Raw genomic sequence first — 18,576 nt, forward strand, 5'->3', positions numbered from 1 at the left:
TTTGCAAACGAAAATAATTTTTCCAGAACGACTAGAAATTTTTTTTTTTAAATTTGTTTTTCATTTTTAATAAATTTGTTTTACGCCGTGCAGAAAAGTTGTTTAATACTTTGTTATAGGTACCCATGGGCTCAGCTTCAGAAAAAAATTTCAATGAGATACTTTTACTATTGTAGGAGTTATGGCCATTTGAAAATTGGACCAGTTTTAGGGGGTTTCCACATTTTACGGTATCAAGGAACAACTTTTACAATATTGTTACAATTTCGACATATTCTCCACTAAAATACGCGTTGTTTGCATTTTGAAAAATTAAAATCCTCCAATCCGTTCAGGAGTTATGACATTTTAAAGATTCGCATGAAATTTCAGGAAAGCATTTCTGACCTCACTTAGGTACGAAATTAAAATTTTGATTAGTTTTCAATTGAACGATGAAAATTAATTGTAATATTAATTTACGATCAATTACAATAAAATTATTATGAAAAAATTTTTGAAGAAAAAAAATTGCTAAATAATAAAAATATTAGGTACGAGATTAAAATTTTGATTAGTTTTCAACTGTCCAATGAAAATTAACTGTAATATTAATTTACGATCAATTACAATAAAATTATTATGAAAAAATTTTTGAAGAAAAAAAATTGCTAAATAATAAAAATATTAGGTACGAGATTAAAATTTTGATTAGTTTTCAACTGTCCAATGAAAATTAACTGTAATATTAATTTACGATCAATTACAATAAAATTATTATGAAATAATTTTTTGGGAAAAAAAAAATTAAGTATGAGATTAAGCATTTTCGGTACAGAATTTTTTTCTCGAAAGTGCATAGAATTTCGGGGTATGTCTAGTCACCAAAAATGCTTGTAATTGACCCCTGTAACTAAATATAATTTTGTTAGTATGATCTAAAATTTTTTAATTTCGTTTAAAAATTTCAGTACCTACTTGAATTTTTTTCTCGAAAGTGGGTAGGGTTTTAAGGGTATGTGTATTCACCAAAAATAATTGTAATTGAGCCCCGCAACCAAAAATAATTTTTTCAGAATGATTTGAAATTTTTTAATTTAATTTGTTAATAACTTTTTAATGAAGCCTCAGTCGAGAAATTGATATTCTTGATTTTCGTCTTATTTTGGCCTCTAGAATCTGCCATTAAAATTTTTCCCAGGGGTGGTCGAACACCCTGAATTTTCAATCCATGCATTTTGCATATGATATGTCAAAAAAATATTATGTTCTCTCACCAATTGTATTAATTTTTCTTCATTCACAACTTTTTGTATAATTTTCACTGTCCAATAACATAAGTGTGGAACGAGAACTGACCGAGTTCGTTGAAAACTTGAAGTCAACGAATCAATCGTGAGATTCGTACGAACCTTGTTGGTGTAGCTGCGAAGTTGGTTTTTTCAAATGACTATGCAATTGAGTGCATTCATTCATTGAACTTTGCAAGGATGTATTAACAAATAATAAAAAATAATGATAAAATGCTATCAATAGGTGCCTCGACGGTAATCATTGAGCTCTTCTACTCATCCATGGCTCGTCACGTGGATATAAATAGACCTTAAATCGTTACACGGTGTTTTTATTCGTCGCTATTTATTCGAATAAAATTCTGCCAAAGAATAGCGAATTTTATTCGTGAATAACGAATACACATTTTAGATTCGTTCGTAAATTAGACTTTATCCCGTATTTATCTGGTTGTCAATTTAACGCATTGACCGCCAAACAAAGTTGAACAAATTTTATTCATAAATAACGAATAAAAATATAATAATAATTCGATCCAAAAAATTCTTTAAGAAATCCTAATCTTATGAACGGTATCGTAAACGAAAGTCAATTTGAAAACGAGTCTGATATTTTTATTTTCTAAAATTTTATTTTTGGAAAATTAAAAACTCGCGTAACTCAAAATTTTGATGTGTAACTTATTTCCGTAATTTTGTCAATTTTCATCGATACTATCCAAGTTTATTTTCCTTAACGACTCGATTGGAGAATTAATTTCTCTTAACTCATTAATACATTGCCAACATAATTGGGGAGCTTTCCAATCGTGTAATAAACGAGTTTGTACTAATTTTATGAAACTTAGAATCAACAATAACATAATAGACTTTAGATGAGAGTTAATTATAGAAGGACATACAAGAATATACATATTTAAGATTACTTATGTTACTAGTCTTATGTGAATTCTTGTAGTTCCTTTTGAACCTTAGTTAATTAATCAACTGTACTTACAGTTTGTATAAATTGTCACTTGCATTTTACAAAAGCAGTTATCTATAAATTTATTCATCAGAAGAAATATTTTTCAGTGACATTATTACAATAATATACACAATAGTTTTATTTAACAATTACATACAGGGTGTTCGGTCATCCCTGGGAAAAATTTTAATGGAAGATTCTAGAGGCCAAAATAAGACGAAAATCAAGGATAGCAATTTCTTGACCAAAGCTTCATTAAAAAGTTATTAAAAAATTAAATTTAAAAATATCAAATCATTCTGAAAAAATTATTTTTAGTTGCGGGGCTCAATTACAATCATTTTTGGTGAATAGACATACCCCCGAATTCCTACGCACTTTCGAGAAAAAAATTCTTTACCGAAAATGCTTAATCTCATACTTAATTTTTTTTTTCCCAAAAAATTATTTCATAATAATTTTATTGTAATTGATCGTAAATTAATATTACAGTTAATTTTCATTGGACAGTTGAAAACTAATCAAAATTTTAATCTCGTACCTAATATTTTTATTATTTAGCAATTTTTTTTCTTCAAAAAATTATTTCATAATAATTTTATTGTAATTGATCGTAAATTAATATTACAATTAATTTTCATCGTTCAATTGAAAACTAATCAAAATTTTAATTTCGTACCTAAGTGAGGTCAGAAATGCTTTCCTGAAATTTCATGCGAATCTTTAAAATGTCATAACTCCTGAACGGATTGGAGGATTTTAATTTTTCAAAATGCAAACAACGCGTATTTTAGTGGAGAATATGTCGAAATTGTAACAATATTGTAAAAGTTGTTCCTTGATACCGTAAAATGTGGAAACCCCCTAAAACTGGTCCAATTTTCAAACGGCCATAACTCCTACAATAGTAAAAGTATCTCATTGAAATTTTTTTCTGAAGCTGAGCCCATGGGTACCTATAACAAAGTATTAAACAACTTTTCTGCACGGCGTAAAACAAATTTATTAAAAATGAAAAACAAATTTAAAAAAAAAAATTTCTAATCGTTCTGGAAAAATTATTTTCGTTTGCAAAGGTCAATTTCAATTAGTTTTGGTCATTAGACATACCCTCGAAATCCTACCCACTTTCGGAAAAAAAATTCGAGGTGTGAAATTTTTCGACAAAATTAAAAAATTTCAAATCATTGTGGAAAAATTCTTTTCGGTTGCGGAGGTCAATGGCAATAATTTTTGGTGGATAGACCTACCCCCGAAATCCTACCCACTTTCTAGAAAAAAATTCAGTACGGGCGGAACTTTAAACGTTAATAACTTTATAACGAAGCCTTCACCAACAAATTAGTATTCTTGATTTTCGTCTTATTTTGGCCTTTAGAATCACTCATTAAAATTTTTTCCAAGGTTGGCTGAACTCCCTGTTTACTTGTAACCAATAAAATATTTCTGAATACATAATTTTAGAACCATCAGAAACAAAATGTAATATACGATTTCCGGAGAGTTTAGCCATAAATATTGAATAGCTCCATAAAGATACAATGAGTACTATTTAAATATTTCATGTTATGAATCATGAAATTGCAGGAGTTATGGAAGTTTAAGTGAAGCCATGTTATTGCATCAAACTTATAACGTGCTTTTTAAACGCTCATAATAAATGATCGTTAATGTAAATCTTTCAATAATGTGACTAATATTAGGAGCACTACAAATTATTAAGTATGCTACTGAACTGTCGAATATTTCTATTTGTCATGCTATAATTTCGCAAAATGTCAACGATATTTCTAAACAGAGAAAGCTTGCGTAGCAATCAACGCTTTAATAAAAAGTCCTCCCACTCGTTTCATATATTGGTTACGTAAATATAATGAATTTTATAAACGAAACGAGTTGCGTTACGAATGAATCTAACATTTTTATACGTTATTCGTAAATAAAATTTGCACGACTGTGAATTCTGCCTACCCTGATCGAAATAAATGATTTACGCAAGAGACAGGTCGCGCAATTCTATCAAAATACAAATTCGAGAGCATGCGTTTCAGAATATCGCGTTAATTGGCAAAATGCGCAGTACGTATTGTTTTTTTTTACTAAAATTGCAATTCTACTGGGAAATATTTTTCTACGTAACTGTAATGTTTGACGAAATTGCGAAGTGAATAAAACGAGACACCCTATATAGAAATCATTATCCCGTACGAATTTCTAACAAATTGGAAAATATGATCAATCTATAATTACTGTTAGAAATTGTTGTAAAAATAATACTTCGAAGTAAAAGTATGTCTATTTAAATTTTGTATTGAAATACTACGAATGAATTTTGAGTATTTGAGTATTCAAGTATAGCTATTCAAACGTCACTACAGTTAAATCTCATTATAGCAGATTAAGAGGGGAGAAGGGCTTGCTCGTTAAATCTGAATTTCCGTAAAATAGAATCTATACAAAACCAAAACTCCGTTAAATAACGGATTATACATTTGAAACAGCATGCACTGCGGTTTTATACTAAAAACTACAAATATAATTATAGGCGAGTACAGTACACACGAAGTATTAAGAAATATATAGACTTTCTTTCTACTTTCTTCTCTTTATTCCACTTGATTTCTGTTTAAGAGGATATTCTACTGTAAAAGACCTATTTTAAGCTCCTTTTTGATCATTCTTTGGCAAGGAACTATAAGACTTTCTTTATCTAAATATCTCATACGTATTTATTGATACTTATAAAATATCTACAAGTTTGATTAAAGTGAAATATAATAATAATTGACCATTCTGCATGTTCTAGAACGTAGTCAAAGTAAACAACAATATTGTCTTATGGTTTCCATAATTATAGCCATTCTACATGTACAACATTTGTAATCAAAACTGAAAATAAGTTCTTAATTAGGATGAGTCTGATTATTCTAGGTACTGAACAAAAAATAGAAAATCAATGATTAAAAAAATGGTAACATCTTGAAATTTAATTATCAATTTTGTAATGTTTTCTCTTACTTTCGCAAACTAAAAAAATATTAAAGAAACAAAACAATCAACTACTTTTAGTATGAGCTACAATGATATGCGTGCTGAAAATGCACACTAAATCTTGTACCAATCGGTCAAAAAGTGTTAAAATATCATGAAAATTAATTAAAACAATAACTGGTATTTGTTGATTGCGTTTGTCTTATATTAGAATTGTGAATTTGATCTTAATTTCTATCGAAACGCTTTTCGTCAATATGCCCACCATTTGCTCGAATGACAACTGTGCAGATTCTGGACATTCGTTGACTTAATTCCATTAATGTTTTCGTCGATATTTGGTTCCAGGTTTTCTGTAACTTCTGTTACACGTCTTCTTCGTGCTTTGGTAGCATTGCTTCTGTTTTCCTATCAAGCTCATCACAGTGACCATTGTTTTGAGGACACCACCTAGTTGCTCTACGATGGACCTTATTTTTGATTATCGAAATTTTTATGTACGACCCTCTAAATTTATTCAACTTCATAAAAAAATAATTCCTGCACAGAAATAATGGTTAGAAATAATGTTGCTTTTATTAAATATTTTACAATAAAATTTTCTTGATCTTCGATAAAAACTTTGTTCCAAGCCCTATATTCCATCTTTATAGGTGTATTAGTTCTTTTTTCATTTTGAATCGGCTAAAACGTTACAATCGTCCCCAATTACATTTATGAACTTTAATTATCATTAATGGCACGCTCATGAGTGCTATGTAACGATGAGTATTTCTTTATAAAAAATCAAATTAAAGATTTGAAGCAAGAATTATATTTCAGAAAAGAAAGAAGAATTATATTTGCTAAGAGAAACTTGTGTTAATATTCGTCATATACCGGATGTCCAATAAGCAATGGTATGTACAAGCACAAGTGTGGTTATTTTACATCAAAAAATGAATCGAAAATATGAAATAAAATTTTTCTATTCGAGGCTTTGTTTTCAAGGAAATTAACTTTGAAAATTTGTGGGAAACGCGACGGTTGCCTTAATACTACGGACTTGGTCGTAGCATTCTGAATTTTGAAAAACAAAAGATGTAAAGCAGTATCGTTTGTATTGGACAGTTAAGGCAAATTATTATAAAATTCGAAGGATTGAAAATGTAAACTGTTACATTGGAAAGGTTTATTGGAATTTATTAAAAAGACTACGATTATGTGTGCACCAAAATCGGCAATATTTTGAGGAATATCTTAAGTGATAACATTATAACAAGCAGATTAATAAAAGAATCTGATTCGAAAGTGAACGTTCAATTTTGGGTGTAACCACGAATATCGATTAAAATTAATTCGAGTAGAGATACATGTAACAGACAAAGAAATCTGGTAAACCGAGGCATTCTGGTGCTCACACCCAATAAATTTTCCAAGCCATTTATTTTCAATAAAGCCTCGCATGAAAAAATTTTAATCCACATTTTTTATTCATTTTTTCATATAGAATCGTCACGTTGGCGTTTGTACCGATAGAGTGGACCTTATTTTTGATTATCGAAATTTTTATGTGCGACCCCCAGGATTTGTTCTACTTGATAACAAAATAATTCCTGCAAAAGGGGAAGCCAATAGGACAATGAGAAAGGGTACTCGAAGTTTGGGAATTTCAGTAATTTACTCCAATCCTATCTGTAACTCTATTTTCAAATTTCGGATGAAGAAGTTGTTATTATTTAATAAAAGTGTCATTTAATTATAACATTTATCTAAAGAGACAACTATAAAGAGCTCATAAAACAAATGATTATTTTTCTGGGCGAAACTCCATCTACGGGAATTTTTCGAAATGAATTTCTCTTAAGTAATGAGGAGAAACTGGGAATTCAAAGTATTTGTATTTTTTTAATCTACATTTTACCTTGGATTCGTACCACCGTAACAGCAATAGCACCACGATTAGATTTCGAATTTTTAAATAATTTATATCAATACAAACACATTGATGAAACAATAAATAATGCAACACTTCAAAAATTCTGCAATCAATTATGGTATTTGTCACTAGAGAATATAGAATTTTCTTTCTTTGACTTGGATATTTCTGCAGAAATGAAGAAAAAAATGTTTCGAGCCCTTGAAAACAACTGTCAGCAAAATTTAAAGAAATTAATTATGCGTATAGAAGACGTAAAACTGTATACAAAGGTTATTATTGATAATTTCATTTCTATCCAAATGTTTAAATTTTTTTTCTTGGTTTCAAATACATACAGATTTTTTACGTAAAGACACAGCGTTATGGGAAACAGTTGATAATTATAATGAAGCGATACAAATTGTTCACAATTAACAACTAATCAACGATGTAGAGGAACGATTGAACTAATGAAAAAATATATGGTTTGTATTACGGAAAATGAAAAAGAAAAACAGGATATCCTACAAATTGTAACAGAATATAAACAACCTTATAGATAAAAAAACACTAAGGCAAAGGTAGCAATAAATATGAATATTTACAATGTTATTTCTAGTGTCTTGTTTAACTTTATATTCGATAATCAAAAGGTGAGAACATAAGTGATTGTCAGTGAGGATTAGCCATGGTAACAACTAAATTAAACATAAACAAAATTATCGAAAAATTGTATTTTTATTTTCTCTGAGATTACATTATTTTCGTACGAAATCATACGACACTAAATATTCCATTTATCGTTTAAACAAATTCTTTAAATTTTTAATAATTAATTTTTTTCCGCTCTAATACATTATAATTATACAGATTTTAGTCTAAATTGACCTGTACTAATTAAATAACGTGATAAAATTGGTATTTTCCCATCTTCAATGAAATTTAATTTTTTTACATAAACAAAGCCGTTGTGGTACGTCTTTCTGTTATCCAATTGACTCAGTTTTTTGTAGAAATTATTTTTTCCCGAAATGGAACAAATTGTAGATGTCGCATGATCAAGAGTCTGAAAAAAATTTTTGACCACGAGTAACTAAGGTCCACCCTAATGTACCTACATGCATTTACACAAAAAGAATCGATTTTATTTTGAATTAAATTGTGAATCAGTCTTGGTTACTGAATCTTATTCCTGCCAAACGGAATATGTAAAAACATATTTTTGATTCATCTTTTACGCGAATTAAAATTTGTTTCTTAATATTGTAATCATATCTAATCTTGATTTTTTGTAGAAATTATTTTTCCCCAAAATGTTATTACATTTAAATAAATAAATCGAAGGGGTCGCACTAACTAAATAAAGTCCACTCTACTGAATGTCGAATATCCACGACACAATTTTGAGGTGCGTTTGGAGTTATTATCTTCTAGGAAAATAAATCCTTAACCCACCAATTTTCTTCCTGACGAAAGAAAATTCCATGACTTTTTAGTATCCCGCAGTATGTCACTTTTACTATTCTTCTATTAATTTGGACTAAATCTTCTGTTCTTTCTCCCGCAAAACAGCACCAAATCAAGAGACTGTCTCCACATGCTTAATTGTAGGCACTATAAACGTTCGTCATTTCAAACTGAAGATTTCGAATTTCGATAGTCGATCCAGAGAACTTGTTTCCAATCTTCTTCTAACCAATTTTCATGTTCTCTTGTCCAAAGAAATCGTTTTTGTTTTAATTCCCTTTCCGGAAATACGGTGTTTTCGGAGTTCACGTTCCGAAAAGACCTACTTTATTTAAACAACGTTTCACTGTTGCAACAGAGTTTCATTCCTTTACGAATTTAATTCCCAAGTAATTTCGGGTACACTACATGTCTTCTATTAGTCTTACTTTATATTGATTATCTCGTTCATTCTGACTAGATTATAAAGATGATACGATTGTTTATATTGCTGGTGATATCCTTCTTAACGATATTGCATGTTCTTGGAAATTTTTAATTTACTGGTTATAAAACCCTATACAAAATTTTGTAACTTTTGACATATTTAACAACTTATCTCGAATATTACTGGAAGAAAATTCAAACAACAAATGGCTCGAAAAACACTACACCAGCATTTATAAAATCCATTTTTGGGACTTACCTAAATGCAAGAGTAGGAGGTGATTCTACGTGAAAAATTGAATCGAAAATATAGAATAAAATTTTTTCATATAACTCTTTATTTTCGAAAAAAATAAGTTTGAATATTTGTGGAGTACGCGTGTACTTGATTTAGCTTCAGTGATTGTGTACAGTGATGACATGACGAGCGTTGAACAATTAAAACAAAAAATTATTATAGCGTTTGAACAATTAAAATTGCACAACAACACATTAAAAAACGTTCGATGCAATTTAGTAAGCAGAGCGCAGCTATGTTTGCAACAATGTGGACATCACTTCCAACAATTCATAAATTAGACGACTTCTGGAAATCTGTTCATCCATCCATTGACAATCTTTACGAACAAGAATGGAGGTGATCTACAATAAAATCCGTCGAGCTGAAACTGGCTCAAGTGTACGCGTACTCGATAAATTTTCAAACTTATTTTTTCCGAAAATAAAGAGTCATGTGAAAAAATTTTATTCTACATTTTCGATTCAATGTTTCACGTAGAATCACCCCCTACTTGTACCACCAGTTACGTTTTTGTACCCTGTATAAAAAATTTGAACAAACATATCAGTAAAATCGTAAAAATAAGCTATCGGTGCAAGTCCTCACGGTTGACGAGCACAAGATGATAAGAAACATCCGCAGCCGTAAGGGCATTCGCAAGTACTCCAAACGATATTAGGTCATAAAAGTTTTAGTATACATCTATGATACATATAATATTATAGAAATAATTCTTATTTTCCAAGACAGTGTCTTTTAGTAGAAGTGGTAGTTTTCCGAACTTGTGAAATCGTTCGACTACTTATGAGTAATACTGTACACATATAAAGTGAAAACTGAAACTAGATTCTTAATTAGAACGAGTCTGAGTACAGCAGGTACTAAAATAAAAATAAAAAATCAATGATTACAAAAATCGTAACCTCATGAAGTTCAATTATCAATTTTTAATATTTCTTCTTATTTTCGTCGATTAAAAAAATATGAAAGGAACAAAAAATTCATTTGATTAGTGCGGGATATAATGATATGTGTGCCGAAAATGAACAACAAATTTTGTGCTTATCGGTCAAATAGATATCGAAATCAATTAAGAAATACAATTTAGAAAAACGCGTTTAAAGATTTGTACTATTTTCATCGATTAAAAAAACATGAAAAAAACTAAAGTTGGAACATTAAATTTTACACATATTTTTCACACCGTATTCTTCAAGGAAATGTAACAGAAAATCGATTTTTTCAAAGGTTTAAAGCAGAAGAAATAATAAAGTAGAATACATACTCCCTTTCGATCCTACAGTTTGGGACCATATTTAGAATTACAAAAGTAAATCTACAAACAGACAACAATCATTAAATTTTATACAAGATTTTCCTAGTTAATGATTATAAGTAAAATAACCTCCGCTGTAATATAGAAAATTGAAAGATGAAATCTTTATAAATTAATACAGAGTTTGAGTAATCATACTTTATAATAAGAGTTACCGTACACATAAATTGAAACTAACAGTGAATTAAGATAAATAAGTAATTTATATAAAAATCATATTAGATAGTAAATATTCATGCATAATTTTGCATTATGTTATTGCTTTAGCATACTGTTACATGCGAATACAGAAGAAGCAACATAAAAAGAATCAGAAAAAATGGAAGACTCGTTACATCATAGCTCTAAATGATCAAAAGAGGTGAGATGTTGAGTTGCGGCATGATCTAAAAAAAATGAGAGAACACTAGGTTAAATGCTTGTATTTCCGTAGATCTATTTTTATATTTCTAAATATGATTCCAAACTGAACGATCAAAATATTAATAAAGGTTTTATTAACACTGTTTATTCAAACTAAAATTAGTCTTCTTTTACGAAATATTTATAATTTTATTAAAAATGAAAAAAGTGAAATAATATTTTTAACAATATTGATTTATATTCTGATACACTAATTTTCATAAATAAGTGAAGACTTTCCGACTCTACAAATGCAATTGGAGACTGATCGATGTTCATATGCAGTAGAAATTCAATTGTCTGCCGTAATGCGAGTAGAAATGATTAATCCTTTGCGCTTCATCTGCACCCCCTAGTCACCATATACATTTATGACAGTAATTGTCATGTTTTAGCCTTCAAAAATCCACTTCCTTACTTTCACATAATTTTCAATGCATCTGTTATGAATATTTTTGTTTCCTTCTAATATATAGTGCAATATTGTTCGAGTTTAAGAAGATAAATCCGTTTATGTTATAACTTCGATGGGGAGAGTAACCCCTCTGCTTAAGATGGTATTCCACTGTATTATTTGTTCTGTTGCAAACCTTTCAAAACTCGATTTCTTGTTATATTTTCTTGAAAAATATGATTTAAAAAATATATGTGCAGAATCCAATATCTGAATTCCTCGTTTCTTTCATATTTAATTAATTCACAAATATAGTAAAAAACTTTAGATATTTTTTTTTCAAAACTATATTGTTTTAATTAATTTTCATGATATTTTAACACTTTTTGACCGTTTGGCACAAGATTTAGTGTGCATTTTCAGCACGCATATCATTGTAGCTCATACTAAAAGTAGTTGATTGTTTTGTTTCTTTAATATTTTTTTAGTTTGCAAAAGTAGGAGAAAACATTAGAAAATTGATAATTAAATTTCAAGTTGTTACCATTTTTTTAATCATTGATTTTCTATTTTTTGTTCAGTACCTAGAATAATCAGACTCATCCTAATTAAGAACTTATTTTCAGTTTTGATTACAAATGTTGTACATGTAGAATGGCTATAATTATGGAAACCATAAGACAATATTGTTGTTTTCTTTGACTACGTTCTAGAACATGCAGAATGTTCAATTTATATTATATTTCGCTTTAATCAAACTTGTAGATATTGTATAAGTATCAATAAATACGTATGAGATATTTAGATAAAGAAAGTCGTATAGTTCCTTGCCGAAGAATGATTAAAAAGGTCCTAAAAATACCCGAGCATTGATCGACAAATATCGAATGTGTGAATGGAATGCTCGCCACTTGCAATGGTTTCAGTATAACCTCGTTCGTTGCCGATAAACGACTCCGCGACAAAGTACAAGAGCATAGGACAAACAGTGGCTATCCACACATTCGGCAAATGCTACACCGATACTTGGCAAATAGGTTTTGTCCAATATATGGATCTTGGTTTCTCAGCTACTTGCCAAACGTCGAAGATTTCCCGTTCGTTGTCTATAAACGACTATGCATCAAAGCACAGGAATATTTGACAAATAGCGTGCAATACATTAAACCTGCAAATTCGTGAATTTTGAATAGCGTATTATGTTATATAATAATAGCTTTAAAGGATTTCAGCAAATATTAAGTCTAGAAATTAATTCCTAATTCTTGCATTAAATTATCTATAAGTGTAGAACCGTACAAATTTATAATACTTCTCCAAATCCCTACGATGATTAACGTTCTTTTATACGTCTTAAAGTGTATTTAACAATTAAGTATGTTTTCAACCGACTGTCGGTGTTAGAATTGCCCCCGACCACACTTATGAACTTTGATTATAAATTTTCATTAATGACACACTCAGTATCAATATATTTTTATGCAATACCAAATTAAAGATTCAAAACAAGGAAATAGAATTATATTTGCTAAAAGAGTATATACTGAGTGTTCGGCCACCCCTGGGAAAAATTTTAATGGGGGATTCTAGAGGCCAAAATAAGACGAAAATCAAGAATACCAATTTGTTGATGGAGGCCTCGTTAAAAAGTTATTAACAATTAAATTCAAAAATTTCAAATCGTTCTCGAAAAATTATTTTCAGTTGTGGGGGTCAATTACAATCATTTTTGGTGAATACACATACCTCCGAAATTCTATCCACTTTCGAAAAAGAAATCTAGTAATTGATGAAATATTTCGGCGAAAAAAAATTTTTCAAATCGTTCTAAAAAAATTATTTTCGGTTGCGGGAGACAATTATAATAATTTTTGGTCATTACACATATCCCCGAAATCATACGTACTTTTGAGAAAAAAATTCCTTACCGAAAATCTAATTAGGTGCATAAATTTTTCGACGAAAAAAAAAAATTTCAAATCGTTCTGAAAAAATTATTTTCGCTTGAGGGGGTCAATTACAATCATTTTTGGTGGATAGACATACCCCCGAAATCTTGCGCATTTTCGAGAAAAAAATTCAGTACAGGCGGAACTTTAAGCGTTAATAACTTTTTAACAAAGCCTCCATCAACAAAATGGTATCCTTGATTTTCGTCTTATTTTGGCCTCTAGAATCTCCCATTAAAATTTTTCCCAAGGGTGGCCGAACACCCTGTATAATTACAATTTTTAAGTAGTAAGAAAAATTAATTTCTGAATATCGAAAAGTTATTTCTTTCATTATGCAGTTGTCTAATAGCATTTTATTTGAGCATGATAGATGAACGTGTTCCAAACGTTATTTTACATTATACAAGGTGTCCCAGCATCGGTGATACAAGCAGGAAGGGAGTGATTCTACATGAAAAAATAAATCGAAAATAAAGAATAAAATTTTTTCATTTGAGGTTTCGTTGTCGAGGAGATCAATTGTGGAAAAAAATAGGGCATGTAATTTACTTATTAAACTAACTTAATTGATACAAAAATTGTTGAAAATTTGGCCATTGTGCTGTATTCACAACTGTACTCTCTGAATTAGATTTATATGAACACAATCTAATGTATTCTCTATCTTTAATTCTTCAAATGCCAAATGATTCTCGCTTTTAATTGAAGAATGCATAAAATATTCTTCTTATGCTCGTTCGTTACCCCATAAATAAAAATCTAGGGGTGTCAAATCTGGGGGCCATGGTTAGTCAAAGTCGAAAATAATAACATACTAAGACAACAAATAAAATTGTGTTCAGGAAATCATGTCATGAGTGCGAACTGCAAAAAATATAATAAAAATCTGTATTAAAATCTATCTAAGCCATAGTTAGAATATTTACAATTGATTTTCTCGACAACGAAACCTCAAATGAAAAAATATTATTCTTTATTTTCGATTTGTTTCTTCATGTATTACCGATTTTGAGATACCCTGTATACCTGAAACTTGTTTTAATGTTTGTTATACAGGGTGTCTAAAAAGGTCGGGACAAAATTTAAACTGCGTGTTACTAAGGTCAAATAGATAAAAAAGTTCATATAAACTTATGTCTTTATTGAAAAGATGCACGTATTTAAAGATATTTATGATTTATTGTGGCAGTTATAAAAAATGCTCGACAATTCATCCCTCTGTAAGAATGCAAGCTTTCATTCGTCAAATTAGTGATTGTCAATCAAATATTTCATTTCTATTGGAAATAATAAGTGAAGACATTTATGAATACATTTCCAAAATTAATTTTCTGTTTCTGACGCTTATATCTTTTCAATAAAGCATTTTCAGGTATAAATTCACACGAACTGTTTCCATCCATTTGACCTCAGTAACACGTAGTACAAGCTTGGTCCCAACATTTTTGGGCACCCTGTATATTTTGAGATATTTGCAGCGTTACAACCATCATCATACAACCCCCTCTACTCCATCGAACTATTGAATATTTCTATTCCTACGCAGATAAAACTGGCATGGAAATCAACCTGCCAATAAAATTCTAAAATATTAAATTAGTTCAAGAATGATTAAATTTGAGTCGAAAGTCCGAAAGAACAGTTAAAATTCAATTCTGGCCCGCTGTGCGTCGAAGCGCTCATGAAATCGTGAAAAAACCATAAAAATCATAGTTTTTTTTATTTATTTCTGTACATAATGGGAATTTTGAAAAATACTTCAGATAAAAGTTGTAGACCTCATCAAAATACACCTTTTATGTTGTATTGATTTTTGTCATAAAGATAATACTTTCTGAGAAAAATGATAGGAAATTCACTACGGAGCCACCCTCGATTGCAATGTCCTTTACATAAGTTATCAGAACTATTTTTTAGTTTTCATGATATTGTTCTATCCGCTTTGCTTTCGTTTTTTAGAACACACGGTTTTATGGTTTAGTTTATATGAGGTTGTTTCATTTCTTCTATAACGAACAGTCGTTTAATTTAAAAGTTTAGGTTTAGGTTTAGGCCTGGGTTAAGTTTGGGTTATTTCTTTTGGGGATGAAGCTTCTCGCAAAGGGTGGATCTCGCTACGCGTGGAAAGTTAAAAATCTAATGATACAAAAAACATGTGGACGAGGGAAGAGCATTGCTGTATCCATTTCTAGCATTAACTAATGAAATTAACAATAAAACTTTATTTGTGTTGGATAAGTTATATGATGTTTTGTACATTTAATATCGTTTTTCTCAAACAACTATTGTCTATATGACAAAAATCAATACCACATAAAATGTGTATTTTGATGAGATCTACAACTTTTATTTGACGTATTTTTCAAAATTCACATTATTTACGGAAGTAAATAAAAAACTATGATTTTTATGGTTTTTTCGTGGTTTCCGCTATGAAAATAAAATTTGCGCCAATTTCCACTATCATACTCGTAATCAGCACGTCAATATACATAAGAATCCAGAGTGTAAAAAAAAATCGGGAGTATGTCCTTTTTCGGAAGTTTATCCAAACAATGAGAAATAACAAGTAAAAAATAAATTGAACTTATAATTCTGACCAACAATGTCAATGTGACGGCTAAAGGTTGGAAGAAATGTGCCCAACCAATGGCATCACCAAAGTTGCAGTAACATTTAGCAAATAAACGGAATTATTAAAACTGTTTCAAAACCATTTATTATAAGTTCAATTTTGTCCAGCTGAAACATAATTTTTAGTTCTGATAACATATGTAAAAGATATTGCAATCGAGGGTGGCTCCGTATAAGTTAATAATTACCTATCATTTTTCTCAGAAAGTATTATCTTTATCACAAAAATCAATAGGGCATAAAATATGTATTTTGATGAGATCTACAACTTTTATTTGACGTATTTTTCAAAATTCACATTATTTACGGAAGTAAATAAAAAAATATCGGAAATTTATCCAAAAAATAACATGGCAGTAAGTTCCGAAGTTTGATCCCGACGATTAAAAATCAATCTCGAGTGATCGTCAAACCTGTTAGACATCTACCTGTGGGGTAGGCAGGCGGCATCGATCCGTTATACCGCGCGTTAGTCTCGATCGCGGCGGAGATCGGCGGCGACTCATAGCCGCCGTAGACAGCGTTCGCGTTATCGTAGCAGAAGTAGTGTTGCTGCTGATAAAAGTGACCCCCTCCCGCGTAAGCCTCGACGTAGTTGCAGCAGTCCATCTCTGCGACAAAAGGCGGTCCTTATCGCGGCGCAAAGAACGACTTCTTCGCTCGGTCTCACCTGCTTATCAGCCCGCAGCTAGCGCGCAAATACCACCGCGCGCGGGCTTCTGACGGATATAAACACGGACAAAACTCTTTACCCAAGTGCACGCTCGAGTTCTAAGTAGTCTCTTGTGATTTGGAAGAATCGCGAAATTGGCCCCTTCTTCTTTTCGTTTCTGTTTTTTTTTTTCTATTTATTTATCTTCCGTCTCGTCCGTCGTATCTCTCTATGCGCTTCTCTATTCTCGCTCCTCCCGCCGTTCTATCGAATCAAATTAACGCAGGAAGAGCACGTAAGGGAAGGGTGCATCGAGTGGCGTTCGATCGGGCTGACGCATTCCGTCGGGAAGACCCAGCGTTTGTAATTCCGTCACCCGTGGCGTCATCGTCGTCCCCAACGACGTCGTCCTTGTCCTCTTGGTCGTCATCGTTGTCCTCGGTGGCCGCGGCCACCGGTCCAAACCGTCGACTGCGACACGGGAGCAGCCTATTAACTATAGCTACGCCGATCGCGTCTCCAGGGCCACACGAGCCGCCGATTCCGCGTTGCATGCAATTCGACGTATCCGACCAGCCGCGTCATGGTAACTGCACCGGGGGACAAGATCGATGCTCGAAGCTTTTCCTCTTCCTCCAACGGCGTTCTCGCTCTCGTTTTTTCCGCCTCTAATCGGCTCGGCGACCACGCACCTATGAAACTCTCCTTTGTTAATCCGAATCCCTCGCTTGTTATCGACTCGAGCTATAACTTTCTGGTACGCTCGTCTCATATCACTTTTCCCTATATCGATAAAACGAACAGTTACTCTTTTTAAACTTGATTATGTTTTTCTCTTTCGATTTCTTCGGCTCCCGGGACCTGAAATTCGTCAACAACTCGCTCGAGTCTAGAACCGATCGAAACCATCCCCTTTACGCGTCGACGAAGATAACGTTAATCGTCACTTGGATCGTGCCGAAGAAATAACGGTCAATACACAAATCGTTATAATCCGCAATGTTTAGTTAATCGTTCACTTGGACGTATTTAAATCCGAATGTGTCGCGCCGAGCGAACCGATCGTCCTCAATTCGTAATGCAGTTTTTCACGCCGCACATTCGTACTTTTCCCTCCCTCCGCGGCTTCGTACAACCCTCGTCGCCCCCGTCCTTTATTTTTCTAATCGTTCCGCAGGATGATCTTCCGTTCGAAACATCCTCACTGCTCCACCACTTGGATCGGATCGAACGATCGTCCTTTTAACTCGATTATTTACTCCCTCGATCCGTCCCGTGCATCCTGCGGCCTGTTTGCTAAGGTGTCTTTTCACCGCGGTATTTACACGGCCGTTTAACCCTGACAAACGCGAACCCGAACAGAGCCGTTCGGATCGAACTCATCGTCGACGATTCATGATGCAATATCGTGCATACTGTTTCTATTTTGTTCTGTGATATTCGAGTGGTTCGCTGGTATCTCCCTTAGGAACACTGTTCCGGCGCACGGACGTTGTTCGACTGTCGTTCCTTCCAGTCTGCTGTTTACCGTCGCGATCCGCCGTCCGGCGTCTCGTGCGCGCATCCAGCGACCTATTTACGCGGCCGTCTCTCGGTATCTGGCTTTCGTAGAAGAGGCGCGCGTGCCGCGCACGGGAACCGCAGGCCGCGCACGGGAGACCCCGCGTTCCTTCGTCGCGGTGCACTCCGGTCGCACTGATTTCGCGGGCGGCAGCACCGTGCACGTCGACGAATTTACGTGCGTTTCGTCATCGACGAATCCGACGTCGGAGCTCCAGGGAGGAGGAAGAGGGTCGAGCCAGAGGGAGGCTTCTCCCCACCCTCGACGAGGTGGACGTCGAGCCACGAGGAGACGAGAACCGTTTTGCCTCCGTCTCGCCCTCTGCGCGGGATAAAGAAACCCT

The 18,576-nt window shown here is 32.4% G+C and overlaps 1 protein-coding gene across 1 annotated transcript in view; it reads right to left on the reverse strand.

Annotated features, from left to right (window-relative positions):
• Positions 1-18,308, reverse strand: part of LOC122400671 — a 35,133-nt gene extending 16,825 nt beyond the window's left edge. Inside the window, exons 1-2 of the mRNA XM_043402248.1 lie at positions 16,691-18,308; positions 16,449-16,631 (exon numbers count right to left, since the gene is read on the reverse strand). Of these exons, the coding sequence (XP_043258183.1) occupies positions 16,449-16,629 (181 nt within the window). The 5' untranslated portion in view covers positions 16,630-16,631; positions 16,691-18,308. The remainder of the gene's footprint in view (positions 1-16,448; positions 16,632-16,690) is intronic.
• Between the last annotated feature and the right edge of the window lie 268 nt (positions 18,309-18,576).

The sequence above is a fragment of the Colletes gigas genome, unplaced genomic scaffold (assembly GCF_013123115.1).
Source record: "Colletes gigas isolate AHSC1104 unplaced genomic scaffold, ASM1312311v1 Colletes_gigas_Sc00019, whole genome shotgun sequence".
NCBI lineage: Eukaryota > Metazoa > Arthropoda > Insecta > Hymenoptera > Colletidae > Colletes > Colletes gigas.